Source organism: Gymnoscopelus microlampas (genome assembly GCF_963454915.1).
Source record: "Gymnoscopelus microlampas genome assembly, chromosome: 5".
Taxonomy (NCBI): Eukaryota; Metazoa; Chordata; class Actinopteri; order Myctophiformes; family Myctophidae; genus Gymnoscopelus; species Gymnoscopelus microlampas.
The window spans coordinates 12,989,703-13,016,603 of NC_139942.1; the positions used below are offsets into that span (position 1 = coordinate 12,989,703).

The 26,901-nt window shown below is 41.5% G+C and overlaps 1 protein-coding gene across 1 annotated transcript in view; it reads right to left on the reverse strand.

The window, feature by feature from the left end:
• Window positions 1-205: 205 nt before the first annotated feature.
• LOC311044919 (calsyntenin-2-like) overlaps window positions 206-26,901 on the reverse strand; it is a gene marked incomplete at its 3' end in the record, with an annotated part of 83,268 nt that continues 56,572 nt past the window's right edge. Inside the window, exons 11-16 of the mRNA XM_084056729.1 lie at window positions 19,748-19,914; window positions 11,862-12,010; window positions 6,709-6,983; window positions 5,000-5,167; window positions 2,694-2,839; window positions 206-394 (exon numbers count right to left, since the gene is read on the reverse strand). Of these exons, the coding sequence (XP_083912855.1) occupies window positions 206-394; window positions 2,694-2,839; window positions 5,000-5,167; window positions 6,709-6,983; window positions 11,862-12,010; window positions 19,748-19,914 (1,094 nt within the window). The remainder of the gene's footprint in view (window positions 395-2,693; window positions 2,840-4,999; window positions 5,168-6,708; window positions 6,984-11,861; window positions 12,011-19,747; window positions 19,915-26,901) is intronic.

Consider the following 26,901-nt stretch of genomic DNA (forward strand, 5'->3'; position numbering starts at 1 on the left):
AGAGTAAAATAGAGTAAAATATAACAACACTTCTCAACTTCACCACTCTGCTCTCCCCCTAGTGGCTGTTTGGCAGATGACAAAATACTGTAACTATCCGCCATTCATTAAAAAAGAAAATCCCATAGCTGCACTTTTAAAATTTCAAAAATATTCACACTTATTTGTAAAGTGTTCCCTGTTTTCCACTCCGAATTTTATGAATTCACTGGTTTGTCCCGGAGTCCGTGTTAAAAGCCTGTTTCGACACCATCGTGTTGTCTAGCTTTATACCTGACATGTGTGAGTTGAGGGTGTGAATCACGACCGGATGATGCACAGGTCTCAGGTACTGTGCTTGGGCAGCCATGTGATTGACATGCTCCACTGGCGCCGTGTGATGAAGAACGCTGACCTGAGGGGGGCGGGACAATGATTAAATTAGTTAATTGCTACAGTTCAGCATTAAATTAACTATAGAACAAGGCTTCCCAAACTTTTCAGGCCATGGCCCCCCAAAATTATCATATTTTAACTGGGGACCCCGTCAAAAAATAATCATATTTGAACTGGGGACCCCGTCAAAAAAGAATCATATTTGAACTGGGGACCCGCCACCCTGACAAGCACTTGGAATTGTAGGCATTACATTTAGTTTGACTCGGTTCCACAGATAAATGGCCGAACTACAAGAGGTGTTGTGAGCTTGTAGATCAACTATTTTCACAATGTTTGCCTCTTTCTTACGTAATATTTCACAATTTGGCCAATTTGATATTAAAATGGTTTTAAAAGTCTTTAAATTGTCACTTAAGAAATGTGCAGATACCACACTTATACCGTATGTTTGTTCGTTTACTGTTGAGTGAGAAAACAATGTTACACATTACGCTAATAATTTGGGCACCCCCTGGGGGTCCCGACCCCCAGTTTGAGAACCACTGCTTTAGAATGTATTGTGCAGAAAGAAGATGATGGAACGAGGGCATTGAGAAGAGACAAACTTAAAACTGAAGAACTAAAAATACAAACAATATGCTTTATCTTGAGGTACAGGCTTTGTCAATAACAGCATTCCCATACCAGATATAATATCTTCTAATGCAAAAATGGCAACCCTACTGTAGCTATTATCATACAAAGCGAACTACATAATAGAAAAGACAAGAATAATCATCCACCACACAATACTGAATTGGTTTTGATAAAATGCTTTGAATTAACTTCAACCATTCCTTTACTTGCTCCACCATTGTTTCTCAACGCAGGGTCCGGGGACCACCAGAGGCCCAAACAGGTCTGTACTCTCTGAGAGTGAACAGATGGCACAAATTGGACCCTTAAACCTGGGGGTCCTTGAAATTAAAAACTAAAGAATCATTGAACTTAACTATACCGGAACCCTGATCGACACTGTCAAATCCTCAGTGTTAATTTAAATCTGAAATGGAGCCAAGTGGGCTCGTAGGGGTCCATTTTTGGTTCCATTTGTACCGGTGGGGGTCCAGTTGGTTCTCAGAGTCTCAGAATTACAGACCTGTAAGTCAGTGGTTCTCAACCTTTTCAGGCCGTGCCCGTGACCCCCCAAAATAATCACATTTCAACTGGGGACCCCCCAAAATAATCACATTTGAACTGGGGACCCCCATCCTGATAAGCACTTGGAATGTAGGGGTTGAGGCATTACATTATTTCGGTTCCACAGAAATACATATTGTAAAAAATAGCTCAATTCTCAATTGTTGCCTCTTTCTCATATTATTTGACAATTTGGCCGATGTTTGACCAGTTTTTATAGTATAGTTTGTTGATTACTTTTGATGCATTGACGGTCTTTTTCTCTTCTCTCTTTTTTTTTTAGGTATTGAAAAGGTCTTAAAAGTCCTTAAATTGCCACTTCACTGTCATATTGGGGGCCCCTCCAAAATCCCGACCTACAGATTGAGAACCACTGTTGTGGACCACCTGGGGTCCATTTGGACCCCAGGTGGTCCCCAGGCCTGGCAGTGAGAAAAGGTGACTTACAGTAGCCTATAGTATGTAAAAAAAGAAATATAAAAAAGAATATATAAAATTAAACAAAAATGGAAGACCGAGTTATCATTTGAGAGACTGGACGAGCTAATAGGAACCGGGCAGGTGATTATTACATAATCGCCTAATCGCAATTATTTGAGATAATGACAATTATTTGAGATAATGACAATTATTTTGAATTATCGTCATAATTGTTTCCATGTTGAAAAATGTTCATTCAAGAAAAAAGCAGAAATAGCTGATCTACAAGCTTTACAATGCGCGTTGTAAGCTTGTAGATCAGCTATTTTATTTCATTCCATTATTTTTGGAGAGTATAACGTTACGAATTATTATGTCAGAAATGTGATCTGCCCTGTGCAAATTTGATTACGAAGCCTAAAAGGTAAACATAAACTAAATGTGTATTCATACGTTCCAGTGTTCAATTAACAAAAAAAAAAAAGAACTAGTACTTGCGTGACAATGAATCATCAACTTAACCCATTCAGACCTGAGGCGATTCTTAAAAATGTTTTCTAAATCCTAACAGTTTTTTGAAAAAAATCGAAAACATTTTTTTTTCAAGATTTTTCAAAAATAGCAGATATACTATTTTTTGAATAGCCAAAGAAATCTAAAGTGACACAGATGAGTTCCAGGTCATTTAAACATTGTAATGGTGACAGCCCTAATACCTCCATGTTGAACTCGTTGCTGGTGTAGCGTCCGTTGAGTTCAGAACACGTGAGCCTGAACTTCCTGTCGCTCAGCGCGGCCGGGCGCCAGTTCCTGTACCGCACCTGCCTCACAGCCTGCTCATAGTGGAGCATGGAGTCCACACCTATACGGTAACAATACACAAGAGAGATCGGTGGTGTAAAGCAGTGCATCTCAAACTTTTTCATGTCAAGGACCGCCAAAATGATAAGTATTTGGCCGCGGACCCCCATCTCAAAATATTTTGTTCTAAGGACCCCCCCCTGCTATTTTCAAGCTCACAGCGTGTAATCTCTCAAGAACAGATTCTAATGAATAAGTAAAAAACAGCAGAGGGCGCTGTTTTTCCTTTTTATTTGGCGATGGGTTCCCAGATTGCACAGCGTGTCGCTTTGCGGCGCGTTCTGAGAAAATAGCAGAGTAGATCTGCTATTTTCAAAAGATGTTTCATACATTTTGAACTTGTGAAATGGGACATACTGCATGATTACTTTTTGTATTTTAAGTATATGTTGATGCCAATACTTTTGTACTCTTAATCAAGTACATTTTGAACATTTTGGACGTTTACTTGTAACAGAGTATTTATTTCTACAATGTGGTATTGATACTTTTACTTTTCCCATTTAGAACTGAAGCCGATTCTAAAAGCGCCGTCAGGCTTTCTGAAAAACGAATATTTATTCAAAAAAATATATATATGTTGCTATGCTGTACAGCATTGGTTCTCAAAGTGGGGTCCGGGGACCCCCAGGGGTACTTGAGGGGGTTCCAAGGGGTCCCCAGCTAAATGATGGATAGTTAACCAAATGGACCCTTATGGGTCTGTAACTCTGAGAGTGTACAAATGGAACCAAATGGACCATTTGTACACTCTCAGAGTTAAATTAACATTGATTGATTTTACAATATAAATTTGGGTCCCAGAGATAGAAATGCCATTAAATGGGGGTCCGTAACCTAATGCATGTCAAAACTGGGGGTCCTTGAAATTAAAATGATTGAGAATCACTGCTATAGCCGTATAAATCTTCTCTTATGGGTCATATCTGGCATATATTTTCAAATGGGGGTCCGCGGGCTAATAAGTGTCAATTTGGGGGTCCTTGACATGAAAAAGTTTGAGACTGCTGAAAGAGTTTTGAGACTGCTGTACAGTACATAGCAACTAAGCAACAACTCCCCCAAAATGGAATCCCGGATTGAAAGGTCTACAGTAGTAGTTACATATAGGTGTTCCCGGTCTAAATGGGGTAAAACATGTCAGTACTTCTTCCTCCACTGCAAGAGAGCATTCATACTCTTCATGCTTTTAGTTCAGTGGATCCCAAGGAACTCCTGGTACTGCTGGGTTTAGATTCTAGGACATTGTGTTCCTCAAATGTCCCAGCAGGTCTATAACTATAACGTGTAGCATGGAGACATATGTGGCCATTTTTTTGCACACACTGGTCTTTTTTTTGCGTTTCATAGGAAAGTAGAGCATCATAGCTTCAACATAAGATGTTTATTTCAATTGACTCAATAGTTTAGAAACTAACCCTTATAAATACAATGAATGAATGGTAGGGTACGTGATTTTCTTTGGTTAAAATAAGTGTTAAATAGCTCTATATTCTCTCAAAGTGTTTGTTCAGTAACAGGAGTGTCCATGTCTCTCCAGCTCTTTATTAAACAGAAACTACATTTTCAGGTCGGGATACCAATTGTATCCAATCCGGATAGAGAACTCAGACAGGATACAGATTAAACAGGTGAAATTGGAAATGATGATGGAACGAAATGAGCAGACACAATTGGAACTGGAACACTGTAAAAAATAAAGCTGATAAATGCGTACTCTCTTCTGAATACTGAACAAACACTCTATAGCAATGATTATCAGAATATAGTGCTTTCACCTTTTAACAAAAACAACGTGTTCACTTAGGCCTACTCTACCATTTCTGTGTGTGTGTGTGTGTGTGTGTGTGTGTGTGTGTGTGTGTGTGTGTGTGTGTGTGTGTGTGTGTGTGTGTGTGTGTGTACAGATAAATGCATTTGAATTGTGAGATACATGACTCACACCTGCTATTCAGAGACGATAATGCTATCCCAAGGTACTGTGCGTGAATGGTGTGAAATTCCTAGGCAATCAAATAGGCAATCTACAAGCTCACAACGCATCGTGACGTGACAAATTGTGCGTATAGATCTGCTACCACACTTCTTTAGCGTGGCACTCTTCTATGATGCAGTTGGCTGTTTTTTATAAATGTTGAAATATGGAGGTATACCATCCTACCATATATGGAGATTCCTGAGGTGGAGTTGGTGGCGTCCAGGTGCTTCCCCAGCAGAGCGTTGTGTAGAATCTCCAGACTCTCTCTGTCAGGGTCCAGCTCGTCTCCCATCACCACGACGTCACAGTAGTCCAGGTTAAGCATGACCTCCAGGACACCGGACCTGGGCGCTAACACACAGTATGCAGCAGTGGTTCTCAAAAAAAATCACGTCAAGGACCCCCAAATTAGCCCGCGGACCCCCCCATTTGAAAAGATATGCCAAGGCCCCCCCCCATAAGAGAAGATTTTTACGGCGCTAGCAGTGATTTTCAAACATTTTAATTTCAAGTTTGACATGCATTAAGCTATACAGACCCCCATTTAATGGCATTTCTATCTCTGGGACCCCAATGTATATTGTAAAATCAAAGTTATTTTAACTCTGAGAGTTTACAAAGGTTCCATTTGTACACTCTCAGAGTTACAGACCCATAAGGGTCCATTTGGTTCCTAACTATGTATCATTTAGCTGGGGACCCCCTGGAACTCCCTCAAGGACCCACTTTGATTACCATTATCCTCATGATGTTGTTACTAACTAGATAATGATTGAGTAACAATTATCACACTGAGGAAGGTTCCGGACGAAACGTGTGTGTGTGTGTGTGTGTGTGTGTGTGTGTGTGTGTGTGTGTGTGTGTGTGTGTGTGTGTGTGTGTGTGTGTGTGTGTGTGTGTGTGTGTGTGTGTGTGTGTGTGTGTGTGTGTGTGTGTGAGAGTGTTTTGTCATGAGTCTGTCTGTCTGTCTGTCTGTCTGTCTGTCTGTCTGTCTGTCTGTCTGTCTGTCTGTCAGTCTGTATACATGTCACCCTGTCCTCAACTTTGTAAAACTAGAGGGCCTGAAAATGCAGCTCTTGTGTGTAGGAATCATGCCAGCCATAGATATATATAAAGGCTAGATGACTCACCCGCGCTGCTGGCCAATGGAGTACGACGTTGCCACATGGTGGCCATCTTGGGACGGTCATTCATAACATTATGTCTATGGTGCATGTACTTTGAAATAACCATAGCGTGCTCAATTTTCATCCGATTTTCAAACGGTTTGGTGTTTTGTAAACACCAAAGATGTAGTTATGATAACTTAATTTTACTTTGATACTATTTTAATTGATACTTAATTTTATTTAAAAACAAAAAACATGATTATAATTATAAGTATGCAGTATCATAACTACATCTTTGGTGTTTACAAAACACCAAACCGTTTGAAAATCGGATGAAAATTGAGCACGCTATGGTTATTTCAATCATATATGGCCATAGACATAATGTTATCAATGACTGTTGCAAGATGGCCGCGGTTGAGCTGTGCTTGCGATGCCCCCTTGAGCCATCTAGCCTTTATATATATCTATGATGCCAGCTATGTCCAATTGAAAATGATTGAACTCTGTAAGTAATTGTAGCCTCTAAACTTCAAGGCCTCTAAACTTCAAGGCGCTCGGGTGCCGGTACAGGACACCTAATATCTGGGACACCTATCTACACTGTACAATCCCCAGTGTTAATGTAAAATCCCCAGTGTTATTGTAACTCTGAGAGTGTATCAATGGAACATAGTGAACCCGTAAGGGTCCATTTGAACCCCCCGGTGGTCTCCAGACTCAACATTGCACTCTCCAACATGGCATTGGACTGTATTGACATCTACAATGACCTCCACACACCTGCGCTGAATGGTGAGCTGTCTCCCTTGACCATTGTGCTGGTGATGTGCACTTCTTTGAAGGGAGCGACACCCGCCGGCCTGCGCAGGTCCGCGGCAGGCCTGACGAGTCGATGGGATCCCGTGATGCTGATCCTGGGCTCGCCGGGTGCTAGGGCAGGCCTGGCGAGTCGATGGGACCTGGAGAGGGTGCTCCTGGGTGCTCCGCTGGGTGGCAGCACCCTCACTACTACGCTGATGTCTGGTATGGAGATACAGGGGTCCTCCCCGAAACACCTGACACACAAACAGTGGTGGATATTTTACTTCACCACTTAAACCCTATTTGGTTGAGCCAAGTCCCTCAGGGATCTTTGTGTATTTTCTGTTTTTTTGTTATTGTGGGGAAAGCTTTCGCAGAATATAGCAGATTCACAAGCTTACAACGCGTCGCGTTGCGAAAGCTTTCCCTGCAAGACGGATGCATGGGGTTCAAGTGGTTAAAGGGATATTTCACTTTAAAACACTTCTGGGATATTTTTTACATCCTGGGTTCTGTGTGCACCCCAGGCAGTTTTTTAATTGTTTGATTGAAAATGTAGATATTTGACTTAAATTTTTATCAGACCATATAAACACATTGTAACTTCAAATTACATTTTAACCATGTTAGATTAATTGAAAACAAATCCTTGGTTCTGGTGACTGATATAAGTGTCCTGTATGAGCGGGCCGTGTTTTTTCCAATTACTTTTTTCATTTAGTTTGTATTTTAATTTACTTGAGAAAATAAATGGGGGAAAAAGTAATTAAAAAAAGAAAGGAAAACCCCTCAGTCACCAGAACCAGGAATGTGTGTTTTCAATTAATTATTAATTAATTTCATGCACAGGCTATGTCCAGGGCTATGGACAGTTCAGAAACCCGCCTACCACTACTATTTTTTTTTATCCCACTATTTTGTAACCAATGTTTTCACCCAGTGCGAATTTCCTATGTAATCCTGAGCGCTACTCTCCCTCTGCCAGCCTGGGGAAAGCCCAGAACTGAGCTCATGCCTCCTTCAATGCATGAGGAGCTAGCAAGCCGCTTTTTATCACCTGACAGAGGGGAGGTTCCCTGGTTAGACGTAGCGAGTGGAAGGAAGACGTTATTCCAGCCAGTTCCTTTCCCCTCCATCAGGCGCCCCGGTTGACCAGGTGGAGGCAGTATAGAGACCAGGATTACTGCATGTTTTTTTGTGAGGGTACCTACCCTAGGGGACACAGATTTTCACGTTTTTTTCCAAAAATAGCAGATGTACAAGCTTGTATATCTGCTATTTTTGAATAGCCGAAGAAATCTTAAAATGACACACAGATGCGTTCCCGCTCTTAACGGGTTAATTCCACTCCTGCACGGCCCCCGGATGTCTGACTATCACCGCCCGATGTGTGTTCCTAACCCGCTTCTGTCCACAGCCACGTTTAATCACTTGAACCCCAGCATCCATATTCTGGGGGGAACATTAGCCAGATATTTGGTGTAGACGGGGAGAAAAAAGGTGCAGTCGCAAAGTGCGGTCTTACGGAAAACGGACTGCACTTTGTGCTAGATTGAAGGTTTAAGTGGCTAAACTGCCCGCTCCCGAAATGCAATTACAAACAAAACATTTCAGTACTATACGGAAGGAGCTGGTTGGGAACGCAGCGGGACTGAGTTGAAACGTTTCTGAGCACCATGGAGAGAGACATAAAAGGAGACTGCTCAGCATGCATGAAAAGATGCATAGCAAAAGTAAACGAACGCACGCACGCACGCACGCACGCACACACACACACACACACACACACACACACACACACACACACACACACACACACACACACACACACACACACACACACACACACACACACACACACACACTGAGAATTGGAACTTAAAAGGATCCATGGCTAATAACCCAAATGTGCCTTAAATTATCACATTATAATTCCCTTCTATAACTAAAATAACACATTTAAAACACTTTATATATTCTTTCACTAATATTTATTTTTTACTAAAGATGAACCGCCGCAGGTTGATGTCATTTGTCCATGTGTGGTCCAGCCCTATGGAATGCATTTGCTAAGAAAACATATTTAAAATATTGCTTTGATGTTCATATTAACAGTATAGGAAGTGTGAAGTTGTTTTTTTTATAAGGACATGCTAATAACATTCCACATGGCTGGACAACACATGGACAAATGACATCATCAACGTGTGACGGGTGTTGTCCCTATTCAGTGAAAGATGAACTATTTCTAAAATAAATACAATATCGTATAATTAAAAACAATAGTTTTTAATTTTATATTTTAGTTATAGAGGGCAATTATAATGCATTAAGGCACATTTGCCTTATTAGCCAGGGAGATGAGGAAGCGACAGAAAGTAAGACATGAAATAAAGTTAGTGTTCTAATGTGCATATTGCTTTTAAGTCCACTTTATGCCCCTCCAAGTCTTTTTTCTTTTGTTCCGTCATGTAAGAGAAGAGTGTTCAGTAGCAGTTTGCCATACTTTGGATGCTACAGATTTGATATTTTGGCAGATGGCTGTTTGAAAAAAGAATAGAAGAAACTCACACATGCAGAAAGCCCTGAACTGCTTTTAATTAGCTGAGAAAAACTGTTCCAGAAATGGAATGGTTCCAGTCATTTATAGTGCTTCTGTCCACACAATGCTAGGCTACGGTGAAGCGCGATGGTGTCATGAGCCGCGAACGGCCAAAAATAGCAAACCTGTTAGCACAGTGACCCCCCCACCCATTTTTTTCCCATCATATTTAAACTGGGGACCCCCACCCTGACAAGCACTTGCAATTGAGTTGAGGCATTACATTTTGTTTGACTCGGTTCCACAGATAATTATTGTGAAAATAGCTGATCTTTATTTGATTATTTGACAATTTAGCTAATGTTTCACCCGTTTTTAATGTATAGTTTGTTGATTACTTTGATGCAGTAATGGTCTTTTCCTTTTCTGTCTTTTTTTAGGTATTGCAAAGGTCTTAAAAAGTCCTTAAATTGTCACTTCACTGGCATTGGTGACCACCCAAACATCATGTGGGCACTCCCCTGGGGGTCCCGACCCACAGGTTGAGAACCGCTGCTATTTTATATAGTATAGCTCAACACTGTGACATAGCAAAGTCTCCCAGCGTCTCGCTAGGGACTGCCTCAGCAGCCTTCACACAGGACGTCGAATGAACCGAAACCAGCGCTCCTAAAAACAAGGATCTTCCTTAGAACAAGGATACTGCTCAGTGACACTTTTTTTAATGAGGTAACGAGGCGTTAGTGAAACTGTTTGAAATTGTCTCCGGCTGCTTGGGCTGTGTCGGCAGAGCCACAAATTATCTGGTATCATACCAGAGATCCTCCCAGTGGTTAGACATCTAACTATAGATGTGTGACTGGCCTTTGCATAGTATAAGAAATGTCGATCATCATCCTACAAACAGTCACTGTATGGTAATGAAGCAATAAGTCGTTGTTTCTGGTTTTCCCGACTGCAGTAAAAGGCAAAAGAGGATTTCGCACACCGTATAGCTCCCTTCTTTCCCAACTGCAGTGAAATGATTTGGTTATTATACAGAAAGGCACTTTGTAAGTGACTAAGTATTACCGTTAAAACCAGCGTGATTTAATATGAGAGTGACGACACTAGCGTTGACTCCCATTGTAGGAATGGAATGCGGAAACGCTCTGTCTATCTCAACAAGGAAGTTCCAATGTTTGGAACTACAGCCCGTAGCGGCCCGCTTTGCGGCGAGATCAAATCGTGTGGGTCTGGTTATAACATGTTGTTCCAGTTCCACTGAGCTTATGCATTATGACCAGCACTTATAATAGTTCATAAACATTGTTAACATTGTTAAGTTGTTACACATAATGATAAACATTTATAATGAGTGTTACCGAAGTGCATTATAAAGTATTACTATTGTGATTATAAAGCATTAAAGACCCGACCTTTAAGTAAAGTGTTACCAAATGTTATACTACACTCCACTCACTTGCATTACTTCAGAAACAGACAGACAGACAGACAGACAGACAGACAGGCAGACAGACAGACAGACAATTTCCCCATCTGATTAACGAGGAAATGGCTACTTTGACGTGTTGTGAGCTTGTAGATCTGCTTTTTTTCAATATTGTCTTGAAAAATCTAAGAGACATTTGGAATCATAAAAGAAATAAAGAAAAAGGAAAAAAGAAAAACAGAAATGACATGACATGAAAATGTTTGAGAATCACTGGTTTCTCTCCAATGTTTAAACCCAGCGCTGTTGTGCTTTCAAGGTTAACCGAGCAGGTCCCCCCCCCCCCCCTCTGTCAGGGTGCGGCTGTTTGCCCTGTGGTGGCTGTGTTGTGTTGTTTTGTCGTGTTGTGTTGTTTGCGGCAGACAGTTGACACATCAATCTATGCACACATGACTGATTAATGCCTCCCACATTATTTCCGTTCCCTGTTGTTGTTTTGTCAATACAAATCTTATTTCACACCAGTAACCTCGCCTGGTCTCCCATTTCTAGGAGTCAAGCTGTGACAAAGTAAACACATGCTGTTCTCACACACCATTACTCCTAACAGCCTTATCGCAGAAAAGTGTTTCCCTTGCTGCACGGACAGCTTCATCTTGTCATTTGGAGAAAAAGGTTAACAGAAACAGAACACCTGGTGAAGAACATGAAACTGAGCGTGTGTGCAGTGGTGTAAAGGACGTTCACTCAAGTACTGTACTTAAGAAAAAAATGAGGTTCTTTTACTTTACTTTTCCATGTTTCAATACTTCATAGTACTACTCCAATAAATCTCAGGCTAATATTGTACTTTTTATTCCACAACAATAATTTGACAACTTTAGTAACTAAGTTGAATTAACCAACCGCAGATGTACAGTACAGTATACAGGTGAATACAGGACTTTTACTTGTATCAGAGCATTTGTCTACATTGTGGTATTGCTACAACTACACACAGAGGTGTTAATGGCTTGAAAGGTTTAACAACGTATAGATGTTCCAGGTCTAAATGGGTTTAGTACAAAAAAGGACGTGCTTCTTCCACCACTTTGTGTGCGTGTGCGTGTGCGCACGCGAGCGTGTTGTGCGTGTGTGTGTGTGTGTGTGCGTACTCACTGCAGGGTGGTGGTGATGTGCAGCGTGCGGGGGCCAGGCGAGGGGAACTGCAGGGGGTTGATGTAAGACACTCTGCTCATGACGGCACTGATGCTGCTCACATCTGCACTGTCCAACACCAACACTGACTGAGCTGGGTTCAAATGGAACTGCACTCACGTACACGCACACACACACGCATGCATGCATGCATGCACGCACGCAAGCACGCACGTGCACACACACACACACACACACACACACACACACACACACACACACACACACACACACACACACACACACACACACACACACACACACACACACACACACACACACACACACACACACACACACACGTTAGACAATGCTGCAACACTGCTGTAATGGCCCATATGTGTGCAATCTAGGTTTTATAGGTCCCTGACACGGCCCCTGGTGCATGTGACAATTCTCATGTTCGACCCCTGAACAGTGTTTGTGCCAAGTTTGGTGCAGATTGGAGCAACTGTGTGCCTGTGGCCCCGCGGGGGCCAATGACAGGGTCCCTGGGGGGGGCCATAATGTGGCCCCTGGTGTGAGTATTGTCATGGCAGACCCCTTGAACAGTGTTTGTGCCAAAATCTGGTGCAGATGGGAGTAACAGTGTGTCTGTGGTCCTCGACGGGTGGTCCCGTGGTCCCTGGGTGCGTCTCGCAGGTCTGCATGTTACGTCGGTGACGTCCACCACTCACCCATTTAGTCCATGGGCCAGACGAGATGTCGGTACACCGAAAGGTGGCAAAGGTTACTTATCATTTTTGAGAAGCTCTATGTCTGTAGATAACATTTTGGTATGATAACCCTTCCTGAGTCACAGCTAAATTGGTGTTATCAGGTGCTGAAGTTACCCTCCCCCATTGAAAAAAGCCATTTTAGATGCAGGTGCATATCTTGGTATTGGCACCTGTTGAGTATATATCTCAATATCTTTCACTATAGTGTTTGGTATCATTTTTAAGGGGACACTTTAGGCTTTCATTCAAGCCCTTTTGTGTATATGTGGGCCAAGTACAGTGGATACTGGAGCTCTTCAAACTTCGAATAAAACATTTTTAACACAATATTTGCCGAAATCATATTTTTTCTTTTAGTCCTGTGCCATCAAAAAACATCAGTGGCACAAAACACAAAATCTGGAATGCTGACATGACCCTAAGGATTCGGGAAATGTATAATTTACCCATATTATTTAATTCTGAGGGACAGATTTTCAGCCTTATATTAAACAAGCAGTTTTAACGCGAAACTAATCAGACCATAGTCAGTTACAACACAGACTTGTTTTAAGCATTTGTTCAATAGTAGCATTTTATAATAAAGCAGTTCATGAGTCACAGTAGTAGTCAAATCAACATGAAAGTATGTGCATGAAATTATGTTTCCTTTTATCTACATATACTGTATATCAGCAGTAACAGTGTAGTAACATCAACAGTATATAGATATACATTGTGCAACATTGGGTTGATCACACTATACAAGAGACTTCAGTCCTTTGTGCCGACCCACTTTATTTTTGCTCAGTTTTTTCCTTGTATGGCGTATTCTTTATTTCCTTTTTTCTCTTTTTGTCTCTTTTTTCCCAATGTCCTTGTTCATGGTCTATCTGCCGGGTAGAAGTTTTTTTCCAAGCCTAGGGCCATGTTACACATTAAAACTGGTCATCAATTTCTCCATCTGACTCCCCAAGTTCAAATTCTGGTTGTGGATCATCTGCCTGTATTGGTTGCTGCAGGTCTGCAACCTGCACATGTCGGTGCAGGTCAGTCCATTACAGGCACGTGCAATCTGGCAGTTTGCACACACTTGCAGGACAACAGCTCCAAGACCACATCTGGTTTAGGTGGGGAACGCATCCAGTGAATGGCCAGCTTGCCATCGCTGTCGGTACGTACATCCATGAAGAATAGGGCTTGGCACAACAGGAGATGCCTGTAGACAGCAGTTCCTGATTGCTGCCTGGTAGTTTGCCCGTTCAATAATGCATATAGAGACAATCTCTACATGGTGGCAGCTGGCTGGATTCGATTTCCCCCCTTTTGGTGCAGAACAGTTTGTGGCGCAGCTTACTTACATCTTATTTACATCACCTGTGCTGCTATTGGCGATGTACATGCAACAGGTAAACTTCTCAATTTTATGGAAGAGATCATCAGATACATTCCATGACTTCCCCAGTTGACTGAAAGTATCTTGCCAGAAAGGGTCCTCATCTTCAGAGCATTCAGCTTCCCTCGACCGGCGAATGCACTCACTGTGTCACATCCTGTGAAGGTGGGTAAGCCAATTAGGCCGTCACATACACTACGTCCGATTGAGCCTACCAGTTTTGTGATGTCCAGAAAACGTGTGCGGTTCTGTGTCCCACATTTTTGATAGATGGGACAGGCAATATCTTTCTGGAAGCCAAGACAGAGCACCATGACATCAGTATCTTCAGCTGTAATTACTACTGCCTGTGAGCCTGCATTAGATGCATGCAAGGCATGGCGAAGCAAATGAGTATCAGCTTCCTCATGCGTGGAGTGCAACTCTGCTATTTCCTCACACTTGTCCTTGGCCTCTTCGCCTATCTCAGGAACTCTCAAGAGATCCCTGGTCACATCAGGTGGTGCAATGGAGCCAGTGGAGAGGCCAACCAGATCAATGCCATTTGGAGCCACAGGATTGAACCAGTTATTCTCCATATGGTCAATGAAAGCCTTGACATCCTCATAATTTCTTTTGATCCTTGGACCCTGTAGATCTGGATGGGACAGCTTGTAACTGCCTTGACCTATCAAGTCTCTCAGATGTCTGAGGAACAAGGTTCTGTACTCGGCTGTAAGGTTATCACAGCTCCTGGCTTCAAGCTGAATCCCTTTGTCCCTCCAGCTGTCTGGGTGTCTTTGTTCACCGTTTCTTCTATGGCTTGGTCAACAGGGATTCGGGGAAAGGGATTGGTGGAGCCCATTTGAACTGAGAAACCCCCTTCCATGAATTCTGTATACACATCTGGGTGTGTGATGGGCAGTTGAGACATTTGGGCGTAATAGTAGGGAAGGTACCGTGCATAATTAATTTGGTCATATGCAAAGCACCAAGGAATCATTGCTCGAATGCTTGCCAGGTGAAGCATCCACTCTCCCTCTCTAGATGCTCGAATGAGGCCCAACATGATTTAAACCATGTCCAAATAAGACATCCAGAAGGCAGAGAGACTGCCATTTCCATTCTTTCCAACTCAACCACTACCAGGCAGCAATCTGGAACTGCTGTCTACAGTGATGTGCCGTGGCAGACCTGTCACTCTTGGTTCAATGAACCCTAAAGTCCAGTTTATAGACGACATACACAGAAATTACCGTTCACATGCGCAAGGCATCTTTATTGACAAACAAGGGAGACTCCCTTTATACTATGTGGATAAAAGAACAGCAAATTAATGATATTAAAACAATACGACCTGATATATCACGAAGGCAATTCGCTCCACATCTAGGTCTGCATGCAAACAAGCGTTCGGTTGAGCGCCTGGAGAATTCTGAAGTTCTTATCTATAACATTCAGTATATCAACGCTGTGGCTGTCAAGGCCTTCCTTCTTACTAGAGCACAGCTACTGTGCTCCACACTCTATAAAGTAAAGGTTGACGGCCCAAGGTTCCACAATGGACCATCAACAGGCATCTCCTGTTGTGCCAAGCCCTATTCTCCATGGATGGACCGACAACGATGGCAAGCTGGCCATTCACTGGATTCTGTTCACTGGAACAGAATTTGAACTTGGGGAGTCAGATGGAGAAATGATGACCAGTTTTAATGTGTAACATGGCCCTAGGTTTGGAAAAAAAACTTCTACCCGGCAGCTAGACCATGAACAAGGACATTGGGAAAAAAGAGACAAAAAGAGAAAAAAGGAAATAAAGAATAAGCCATACAAGGAGAAAACTGAACAAAAAATAAAGTGGGTCGGCACAAAGGACTGAAGTCTCTTATATAGTGCGATCAACCCAATGTTGCACAATGTATATCTATATTGATGTTACTACACTGTTGTTACTGCTGTATATACAGCATTATGTAGATAAAAGGACACATCATTTCATGCATATACTTTCATGTTGATTTGACTACTACTGTGACTCATGAACGGCTTTATTATAAAATGCTACTATTGAACAAATACTTAAAACGAGTCTGTGTTGTAACTGACTATGGTCTGATTAGTTTCGCGTTAAAACTGCTTGTTTAATATAAGGCTGAAAATCTGTCCCTCAAAATGAAATAATATGGGTAAATTATACATTTCCTGAATCCTTAGGGTCATGTCAGCATTCCAGATTTTGTGTTTTGTGCCACTGATGTTTCTCAATGGCACAGGACTAAAAGAAAAAATATGATTTCGGCAAATATTGTGTTAAAAATGTTTTATTCGAAGTTTGAAGAGCTCCAGTATCCACTGTACTTGTCCCACATATACAAAAAAGGGCTTGAATGAAAGCTTAAAGTGTCCCCTTAAAAATGATACCAAACACTATAGTGAAAGATATTGAAATATGTACTCAACAGGTGCCAATACCAAGATATGCACCTGCATCTAAAATGGCTTTTTTCAATGGGGGAGGGTAACTTCAGCACCTGATAACACCAATTTAGCTGTGACCCAGGAAGGGTTATCATACCAAAATGTTATCTACAGACATAGAGCTTCTCAAAAATGATAAGTAACCTTTGCCACCTTTCGGTGTACCGACATCTCGTCTGGCCCATGGACTAATTAGGTCATTTTAACCCATTAAGACCTGAGGCGATTCTTAAAAATGTTTTCTAAATCCTAACAGTTTTTTGAAAAAACAAACAAAAGAAAGTTCATAGCGCGGCACTCGGTGCCGCGCTATGAGCTTGTATATCTGCTATTTTTGAATAGCCAAAGAAATCTAAAGTGACACAGATGCGTTCCAGGTCTTCATGGGTTAATATAAGTGATAACTTAAGTGGTAAAAGTTCACACAGGCACAAATCAGACACCTTGTATAACACTAGTAGCGTTGATCGGAATCTTACATCACACGGCCAATCAAATCTGGATTTTACATTTGTGACAATTATACGCCACTAATTATTATTCAAAACATGTTGTGCGTTTTTTTCCATTTTACATGAAAGTAAAACATCTAAGCTATAAAACAAGGTATTTAGATTGACTCAATAGTGTTTTGGAATGTAACCTTATAGAATAATTATGAGCTTTAAAACACTGCTACAAGAGAAGAAGAATGGTGAAATACAGTGATTCACACTCGCTATTCAGACTGTTGAGTCTATAAAACTGTACCAGAATACATTGCACGTGAAAGTCATTGAATGGTGGTGTAAAAGTATTTAGCTATTTTCACAATTTTTCATTTGTTTATACTTTTTGAAAAAAACATATTTTTGACAATTACTGACAATTTAATGACTTAAATAGGGATGCCAGGTTCAATGCCAGGTTCATAAGCAAGTTATGATTTTGTGCGACATGTTTGAAATGTTGGACTACCTCTGAACAGACGACGAAAGCATTTGAAAAATGTGGAATATCTTTGAAACATTTTAACAACACATCTTGTCCCTGGCGCAAACATCTTTTCAGATGGGGGTCCTTGACATGAAAACCTTTGAGAAGCACTGCCTTTAGGGCTCCAACATGTCTCACCCACGCAATGCGACATCACATTGTATAATACATATCCATTAGTGTTTACATAGGATGGATGCATGGTTTTATTTTGTCATTGAACACACGTGTACAACAAAATTATCGTAAAGGGATCAATCCAATGCAAAAAAAGCGACCCGTCATAAAATGATTGGCTCAGGAATTCGACAAAAAAATCTCTATGAATTCCAGACTTCATGGGGTGTGTAATTGATAGGAAATGAGTACTTTTTTGGCTGAACTACTCCTTTAACTACTAGGCTATGTATTAGGCTACTACTAATACAAACTGCTTCAAATGCTGCTCATTTAATTGGAATAACCTAATAACTTTCCTATGATTATATTAGACATACAAGCTCGTCAGATGGTGGGGTATCCTCTTTCTTCGCAATTTTGTAAAGTGTAAAGCATTACCATTCAGTTTACTTAATATATATATATATATATATATATATATATATATATATATATATATATATATATATATATATATATATATATATATATATATATATATATATATATATATATATATATATCATATAAAAAGGGATGAACCTTCAAAGAAGGGACTGCACACTCCAGGGAACAGAGATGGACAACTTACTATTGCATGAGTATTTTATTAGCACGACGCGTTTCGCCGTGAGCTTCGTCAGGTGCTATACCGTATAGCATATCGTATAGCACCTGACGAAGCTCACGGCGAAACGCGTCGTGCTAATAAAATACTCATGCAATAGTAAGTTGTCCATCTCTGTTCCCTGGAGTGTGCAGTCCCTTCTTTGAAGGTTCATCCCTTTTTATATGTTATATACCTGCTGACTAGACTTGCACCTCCAACGGGGTTTTTTGGATGTGCAGGAGTCCCCTTTTTGTTCTATTTGTTATATATATATATATATATATATATATATATATATATATATATTTAAAAAAGTAACATTCAATACAAGCGCATGGAGTCATCCTATCTCTATGTTCCCCCCCCCAGGAACATCAGGACAAAATGCTCCCTTTAGTGATGTATTTATTTGTGTACACACTGGATAAACAAATACTGTATAGCTACAGCAGCAGACATGAAAGAGCGTGCGAGAGAGAGAGAGAGAGAGAGAGAGAGAGAGAGAGAGAGAGAGAGAGAGAGAGAGAGAGAGAGAGAGAGAGACAGAGAGTTCTTTATGAATAATTCTGATAGCTGTATCTTGTTTACATTTGATTGTGTGTCGTTGCTTGTGGAAGCTGAGGCTCCAATGAATGCAACGCCCTGGGATACAATGCAATGCAAATGTCTCCGTCGGGTAGAAACCTCATAATGTCCAAAACTCTTACTTTTCAGGATTCAAAATGCAAAAATAGCGAAAGTAGGAGATCGACAAGCTCGAAACGCGTCGCTGGTGGATCTGCTGCTTCTGATGCTTCCGTGTGACGCTGTAGTGTGATAGAAGTAGGGCATTCATTTACGAGGAAACACAAAAAGTTTAAATATGGAGATAAGGGGTTTCTGTCCGACAGCAACGATTTGCTTGTGTGTTTATGTTGTTGCTTGTGGAAGCTGAGGCTCCAATGACGCCCTGGAATGCAATGCAAATGGCGGTGATTAGGATTACAAAGCACTGAGCCAGCAACTCCCCAGGGGTTCCCGACAAGGACCCGCAAAATGATACGTATTTGGCCGCGGACCACCATCTGAAAATGTTTTATTCCAGGAGACCCCCCCAGAAGCAAAGATTTGAGTAAAAAAATGTCCGCTTTAAAAACATATTCATAGATTTGCATAATTGTTCAAGATTTTTCTAAAATTGCCAAATAAATCTTAAAATGACACAGATGCCCTGGAATGCAATGCAAATGGACGTGATTAGGATTACATAGCACTGAGCCAGCGTATCGACAGGGATTACCGACATGTCCCTACAACTTGGTTCAAAAAACAACATTTGATCCCAAAAAAAGCCAGCAAACTTGGTATAAAATGGCCATATTTCATTTAAAAGAGAAAACCTTTTAGAATTTTAAAGTCAGACACGCATGCACACGACATATCTAGGAAAAGGCAAGAATTTGGAGCGCACTACGAGCACCCTGCGTGCGTGTGCGTGCACTTTTAGATCATTAATCTATTCTTTGAGGGACAAATATTAACACAAGTATGGCGTGCGTTGTCTTCTTCTCACCTTGACGTCCTTGGTCAAGCTCTCCAGGGAGTTGATGTCCAGAGCTTCCTTGCAGGCCTGCAGACAGGAGATGACCTTCTGGCTGTCCATGCCACCCGGCCCCATCGTCAGGCCCGACAAGCTGCCCCTGAAATACTGAGTGAATCTGGGAGTCTCCATCTCACCACCTGATGAATGAAGAACGTAAGAGCTGAGGAGGATAGAATATTGCGATTTGAATGAGCTGGAGAATGACATTGATTTTATTTTATGTTGTCCTTTGTATCATGATCTGAGAGATACCATACCCCTGATTTAAATTTTATAGATTGTAAGAATGGTGCTTTGATGGAATTTCTTTTTGATCATATTTTTGCATTTTCAGAATATCGTTATAAAGTGTGGGATCGGAGGAGAAGGTTGACTTAGATGAACTTTTACTTATTTTTCTTTTTGTATACTCTATGTGCTGTAGGTCTGTATGAATTTATGTAGCCTGCTGTAACCTTATTGTTACATACATACGTTATTGGTACATTGCACTGTAAGAGTGGCTATCAATAATAGCTGATGGAGAATAATCCACAAGCCTAAAGGGCTAACAATGACAAAAGCCTGGCCCAGACGGTTGGCGTAACCGCCTGGCCACATAGGCTGGTAATCCGCGGGTTCGACCTTTCTTCTGTGTCACCCCCCATCTCTCTCCCCATGTCTACTGTTCCTGAAGCAAACCGAACTCTGAACTCCGACCACCTCCCGAGGTTGTCTGAGTGCGGTTCGCTTCAAAGGGGTCTTTTGGAGTGTTCACTCCAAGGGAGAAAAACATTCTCCCTTAACGTTTTTTGAGTTTGTTTCGACGTCTCAAATGAGACATACAGTATGTGAAAACATCCTTAATGCCAGGCCAAAATCTGAGTCCTTCCTCCGCCACAGCCCTGATGTCATCAATGTGACGTCATAGACCGGCCGCCAGAGTACTATAATAAAGAGCACTGCACTCAGACAGTGCAGTGCATCAGGATTAAGTAGTCGTTTCATTTGTTAACAGTTAAGCAATTAATTCAATTCCAGTTAATTCCTTAAGCGTAAACATGGCGGACGTTTCACCCAGCGTTTCAGGCACTGCTACCCCAACCAAGGCTACAGCAAGGAGGAGGAGGAGAAGCTCGGCGAAGTCCGCAGGTCCCAAGAGAACCGTCAGACGCAGGAGGAGGAGGACCACCGCCAAGAGACGCGCTGCGTCCGCGAGGCCCAGGAGGAGGAGGAGACGCTCCGCGGCTAAGAAGCCGGCCACCAGGCGACGCAGAAAGTCGACCACACGTCGCAGGAAGGCCGCCAGGAAGCCCGCGAGAAAGGCGGCGCCGAAAAGGCAGGTGAGGAGAAGGAGAAGGGCAAAGGTGGTCCAGGAAGAGACTCCGTAAGCGAGTCGATAAACCATTTTAGCCTTATTTTATACTTTGTCGCACAACGGTGTCGTGCAAACATAGCGAAAGCGGTCGATGGACCTTCTAAGCTAAGAAAGCAGTCAAACACACAGGAGGCCAGCTGCCAAGAAACGCACTGCGCCCAAGAGGCCCGGGAGAAGTCGTCCGCCAGGAGACGCAGAAAGTCTGCCATGCGTCGCAGGAAGGCCGCCAGGAAGCCCGCAAGACGGACAGTGCCAAAAAGGTAAATGAGAAGGAGAAGGGCGAAGAAGGTGGCTCAGGAAGAGGCTGCCTAAACGAATCGATTAACCATTCAAGCACCATCTTATACTCCGTCGCAAAACGGTGGCGTGCAAAAATTGTGAAAATAGCCGATCGACACTCACCAATCGGCTACTTTCGCAACTTTTGAATTGATTTCATGACATTAAAGAACCGGCACTAAGAAAGCAGTCAAACCAACGAAGCCAGCCGGCAAGAAAAAACGACTGCCAGCAGGTAGACCAGGAAGCGCGCAAGAAAGACAAAAAAGCAAGTGAGAAGGAGGAGCACGAAGAAGTCGACAAACCATCTACTTACTTTTTATACTTTTATACTATGTAAAATAGTGAAAATAACTGATCGGCAACCTCACAACGTTTTTATTTTTTGTTTTACTTTTCATCTGTAATGCCATGCCCAAAATAGGCATTGATTATTAATTAATTATTTCATGAAATTAAAGAAAAGCGCCAACAGCCGCCAAGAAACGCATTGCGTCTGAAAGGCCTAGAAGAGACAGGAAACGCATAGCGGCGAAGAAGCTGGCTGCCAAGAAGCGTCGAAAGTGAGAAGGAGAAGGACGGGAAGAAGCGTTGTTTTTTTTAAATAACCGATCGACAAGCTCACAACGTTTTTGTTTGTTTTACTTTTTATCTGTAATGGCATGCCCAGAATGGGCATTGATTATTAATCGAATATTTCATGAAATTAAAGAAACACGCTAAGAAAGTGAGAAGGAGAAGGACCGGAAGAAGGCGGACCAGGAAGATATTGGCTAAGATGTGAATTGATTTTGTTTTATTGATCGAATATTCGCGTTTCGTATTTTTATTTTATCTTAGCAACGAATCAAGTCACGATATAAGTGTTAATTTATATTTTGTTGCACAACGGTGGCATGCAAAAATAGTGAAAATAGCAGGTCGACTTTTTTTCCCAACTTTTCACCTATAATGACGTGCCCTGAATATGTATCGATTATTAATCCATTACTTCACGAAATTAAAGAAAGACTAGCAAAAAGCAAGCAATAAGGATGAAAAAGATGGACCAGGAAGACATCATCTAAGAAATAAACTACCACACTATGGCAGCAACAGTGAATTATTTTCTTAGGCGTCGTCTGCTGTTTTCACTATTTTAGATTTTTTTTTACAATTACCTTTTTTTTTCTGTTGTGCTTATAATGACCCAAAATGGTGACCGATTATTAATCGATTATTTCTTATTCAATTAAAGAAACGCACTAAGAAAACAGTCAAACGCAGGAAGCCAGCCGTCAAGGAACGCACTGCCTCTAATAGGCCCAGGAGAGACAGGAAACGCTCAGTGGTGAAAAAAACGAACGCCAAGACACGCAGAAATCGACCAGGAAGCCAGAGGGATGAAAAAGCTGTGGACCTAGGAACTTAAATAAGACGGAAGAGAAGCGCTTGATGCCGTGCATTGCGCCAACGACGCACATGGGTGGCAACGCTATTTATCAACAATTGCGACCATTGTCATATAATCGGTTCAGGAATATCAAAAAATATCACATGTGTTTTATGATCACTGTTTTTTTGGATGTGCACGCTTCGTAATTTTATTAAGACATCTAAACAGTGCCAGGCATTATTTCCCGCAATAACAGCACATACTTTTTGGCACAGTCTGAAACGTACTCTGTGCTCTTTAGATACCTTAATGAACTTATACATTGAAAAGCGACACAGCAGAAAACAATATGTGATTATGTCTTATTTTCCTGGACTGAATATTTTACAGAGGTCGCAGTCGTTCAAACATAGTGTTTGTTCATAGGCTGGTCCACCTGGCTCTCATTGACTGCAGTGCATTCCATCACACTTCCGGCTGCAGTCTGCCTCCCTGTGCAACAAATCTGCCAGCTGGAATTGCTGGACAAAAAAATGACGTAGATGACCACACCTTCTACAAAATACCTTGAGGTGGACCAGGAAGAGATCGTCTAAGAAGTTAAAGGGATAGTTCACCCCCAAAATAACATTTAGATTAGTCACCCCATGGAGACTTGAATTCATGGATATATTTTAGTTTTTGTCTCATTCCTAAGCCAATAATTTGATGACCGGCAGCGGTTCCGGTAGGAGTCTCCTTGTGTCTCCTACCGGAACCGCTGCCTACCAGTCCCGCTGGTCATCAACTTATTGACCTAAATGCGACAAAAACTAAAGAATATCGATGAATTCAAGTCTCCGTGGGATGACTAATCGATAGAAAATAAGTATTTTTTGGGGTGAACTATCCCTTTAATATCCATTGTAACTTTTATTTTATATATCAATGAATCGATTAACCATTTAAGCTTTATACTTCATTGCGCAACAGTGTTGCACAACAGTGTTGTGGCAAAATAGCTGAGCTACAAGCTTGTAGATATGCTATTTTCACTCATTTTGGAATATTTGTATTTATTTACTTTTCATCTAGGGATAGATCAGTAATCGATTATTTTATTATATTTAAGAAACTTCTCCCTTCACCTGGTGTTGTAAATGGTAAAATGATGCATATAGCGCCTTTATCAAAAGTGCTTTGGAATGATTGTGCATTACATTCACCCATTCACACACACATTCATACACTGATGGCGGAGGACACCACACAAGGCACCAGTCTGCTCATCGAGAGCAATAGGGGGTTCAGTGTCTTGCTCAAAGACACTTCGGCACTAACTCTGGGGGAGTCCGGGATCGAACTGGGAACTTTCCCAGAACTCTACCAGAAGTCTATCTCCTGAGCCACTGCCGCCCCTGCAAACCAAAATATGTGATCGAAAATGTTATTGATTGATTGAAATTGTATAATTGTTTTTGTTTTTTTTCATTCTTTTTTTGTATGGCTGCAACTATTATTTTCCTAGTGATTATTCTATCGATTACTTTTTCGCTTAACCAAATAACCGAAAACGCACTATTTTAAATATTTCATTTAGTTTTTAATGCATCGACACGAGAACATTTATGTTTCTTCTCATAATCACCCACACACACGATGCTAGTGATTGACCCGGCTACTATGCAGACCTACCTTGGTCATTCGTTCTCATGTTGTGTTACCTATAATAACCCTAACCCTAGGTTCATTCATGGTATCCAACTTAGTTTCAATGTACAGATTCACCATCCAACCCAGCTTACCACCAGATGGTGATCAGAGAGTTGACAGTTCAGCCCCTCTCTTCACCTGAGTGTCCAAATCAGATGATACAAAAAACTATCATTGATCTATGGGGCAGCTTTGGTAACATGTACACTTATGAACGACTTATGTTTGAACATGGTGTTTGTTATGGTCAGTTCATGACTAGCACAGAAGTCCATTGACAACACACTGCTAAGGTTCAGATCAGAGAGACCGCGTTCCTCCCAATCACGCCACTCCAAGTGTCTCTGTCATTGCCCACGTGTGTTCAAGTCTCTCAGAAGGACAACGGAGTCCCCCACCGATGCCCCATGCAGGACTCTATGTAGGGTATCCAAGAAGGCTGAATACTCTAAACCAGTTGTTTGCAACCCTTTTCATATCAAGGTCCATTATTCATTCGGCATTTGAGCCACCGTTTGATGAGATAGACTCTCAGACCCAAAACCAAAACTATTTGTTCATCGTTGGATACGATATTGTCCACAATTCCATGCTGTATCGATGTTGGTACCAATAGGAGAGATAACAGGCAAGCGTTGATCAAAATATCAATTATTTAATAATTAAGTAAACTCTTGAGAGTGTAAATGAAACTAAATGGACCCACAGTTTCATTTTACGCCCTCAAGAGTTAAAAAATCTATAAGGGTCCGTGTGGTTACCAACTCTCCATCATTTACCCATGGGGACCACCTGGAACTCCCTCAAACTGTTGCTAGGTGCATAAGCACAAACAACAGAGATATTCCCCTCCAACCCTGTCCAAGAGTTTGGTTTCAGAACCCCTGCTGTACGTGGAGGCAAGCCCCACCATGTCTGATCAGAAGCCATTTCTGACCAGTTCACAGATGACTCGCCACTCCTGGTTTTGGTCAAGGACAAATTGCAGGAAGAAAAAGCCCTCAGCAATGAGCTCAGTAGTATCTGCACTTGGCATTCTGATAGGAAAACTGTCATGACACCTGGGAAAAACAGAATCCATTCTTTTTGGGTTCAGTACCAACCTCGGTAGGTCCCCCGGGCCTATCACAAGCAAAATGAGGTTATCTATTTGGATTGTAATTTGTATAACAAATTCAACTTTCCGATGAAAGAATTGTTTAAAAAGTGATCACAAAAGTCAACCAAGGAACAATATTTTGCATTTAGGACTCTAGCTGGAGCCCTCATTCAGTGTTTGCATTCTACGAAATACTGCCACCAAAATGTGTAATGATCTACCAACATACACAAAACCTCAAGGTTCCCCAACCAAATTTAAATCTGACCTAAAACATGGCTGTCCTCACAATAAAATTGGATTTTGATAAATTGATCCCCTATAATAACTTGCCCGAGATTCAAACAACGCACTCCCTCAGAAAGTTCCATGGATGGTGCCCCTTGTGGGTGGCATTCTCTGCCCTGGCATTATCTGCCTTGTTCTGGTGACTGGCATCTTTTGTTTTCAAAAAGAATTATAAGAATAAAAAAGTAATGCGTCCCCCTCACGCATTAAGGACAATATCAGTCACCAGAACCAAGGACGGGTGTTTTCGATGAATAGACCATGGTTAAAATGGAGTTTAAAGTTGCAATGGGTCTGTATTATAGGAAGGGGATGTGTCTGATAAAATGAATATCAAATATCCAAATACTGAACCAAGCAACTTAAAAACTGTCTGGGGTGCTCAAAAAGGTCTGAGTAGACTCAGACTAAAACAACCCCAAACATGTTTGAAAGTGAAATATACTTTTAAGTACATGTTGTGTGTATTTGGTCTGTAAAGACTTTTGACTGTAGGCTACTACATTTCTAGGAAGGGACCCCTGGGACCTAAACTTACACAAATTAATTAAATACTCAAGCCCTATATACAATAGTGAAAATAGCTCACAATGTGTCACAATGTGATGCGTTGTGAGCTTGTAGATTGTCTATTACTTTGTTTTTGCATGTTTGAGGAAAATGTCTATATTTCAATAAAGCAACACATTAGTATTCATTTTTTTAAGTGTACTTTGTCATTTTAACTTTACTTTATTTTTATAAAGCAAGGAGGACTCACTTGTTGAGTGGTTTTCACTTGTTGAGCAATAACAGTATCTATACTTTGACTCAAGTACTTGGGTTGAATACTTTGTCCATCACCGATTGTGGGTCACACAAGGTTTTATTACTCATTGCAGCATCAATAATCTGAACAACTATTGATGGAGAAAGTCTGTACAATACAGACACAGTTGCCACTGCAAGAACATCTGATGACCCCTCAGGCGCGATGTGTGTGTGTGTGTGTGTGTGTGTGTGTGTGTGTGTGTGTGTGTGTGTATCCTCCGCGT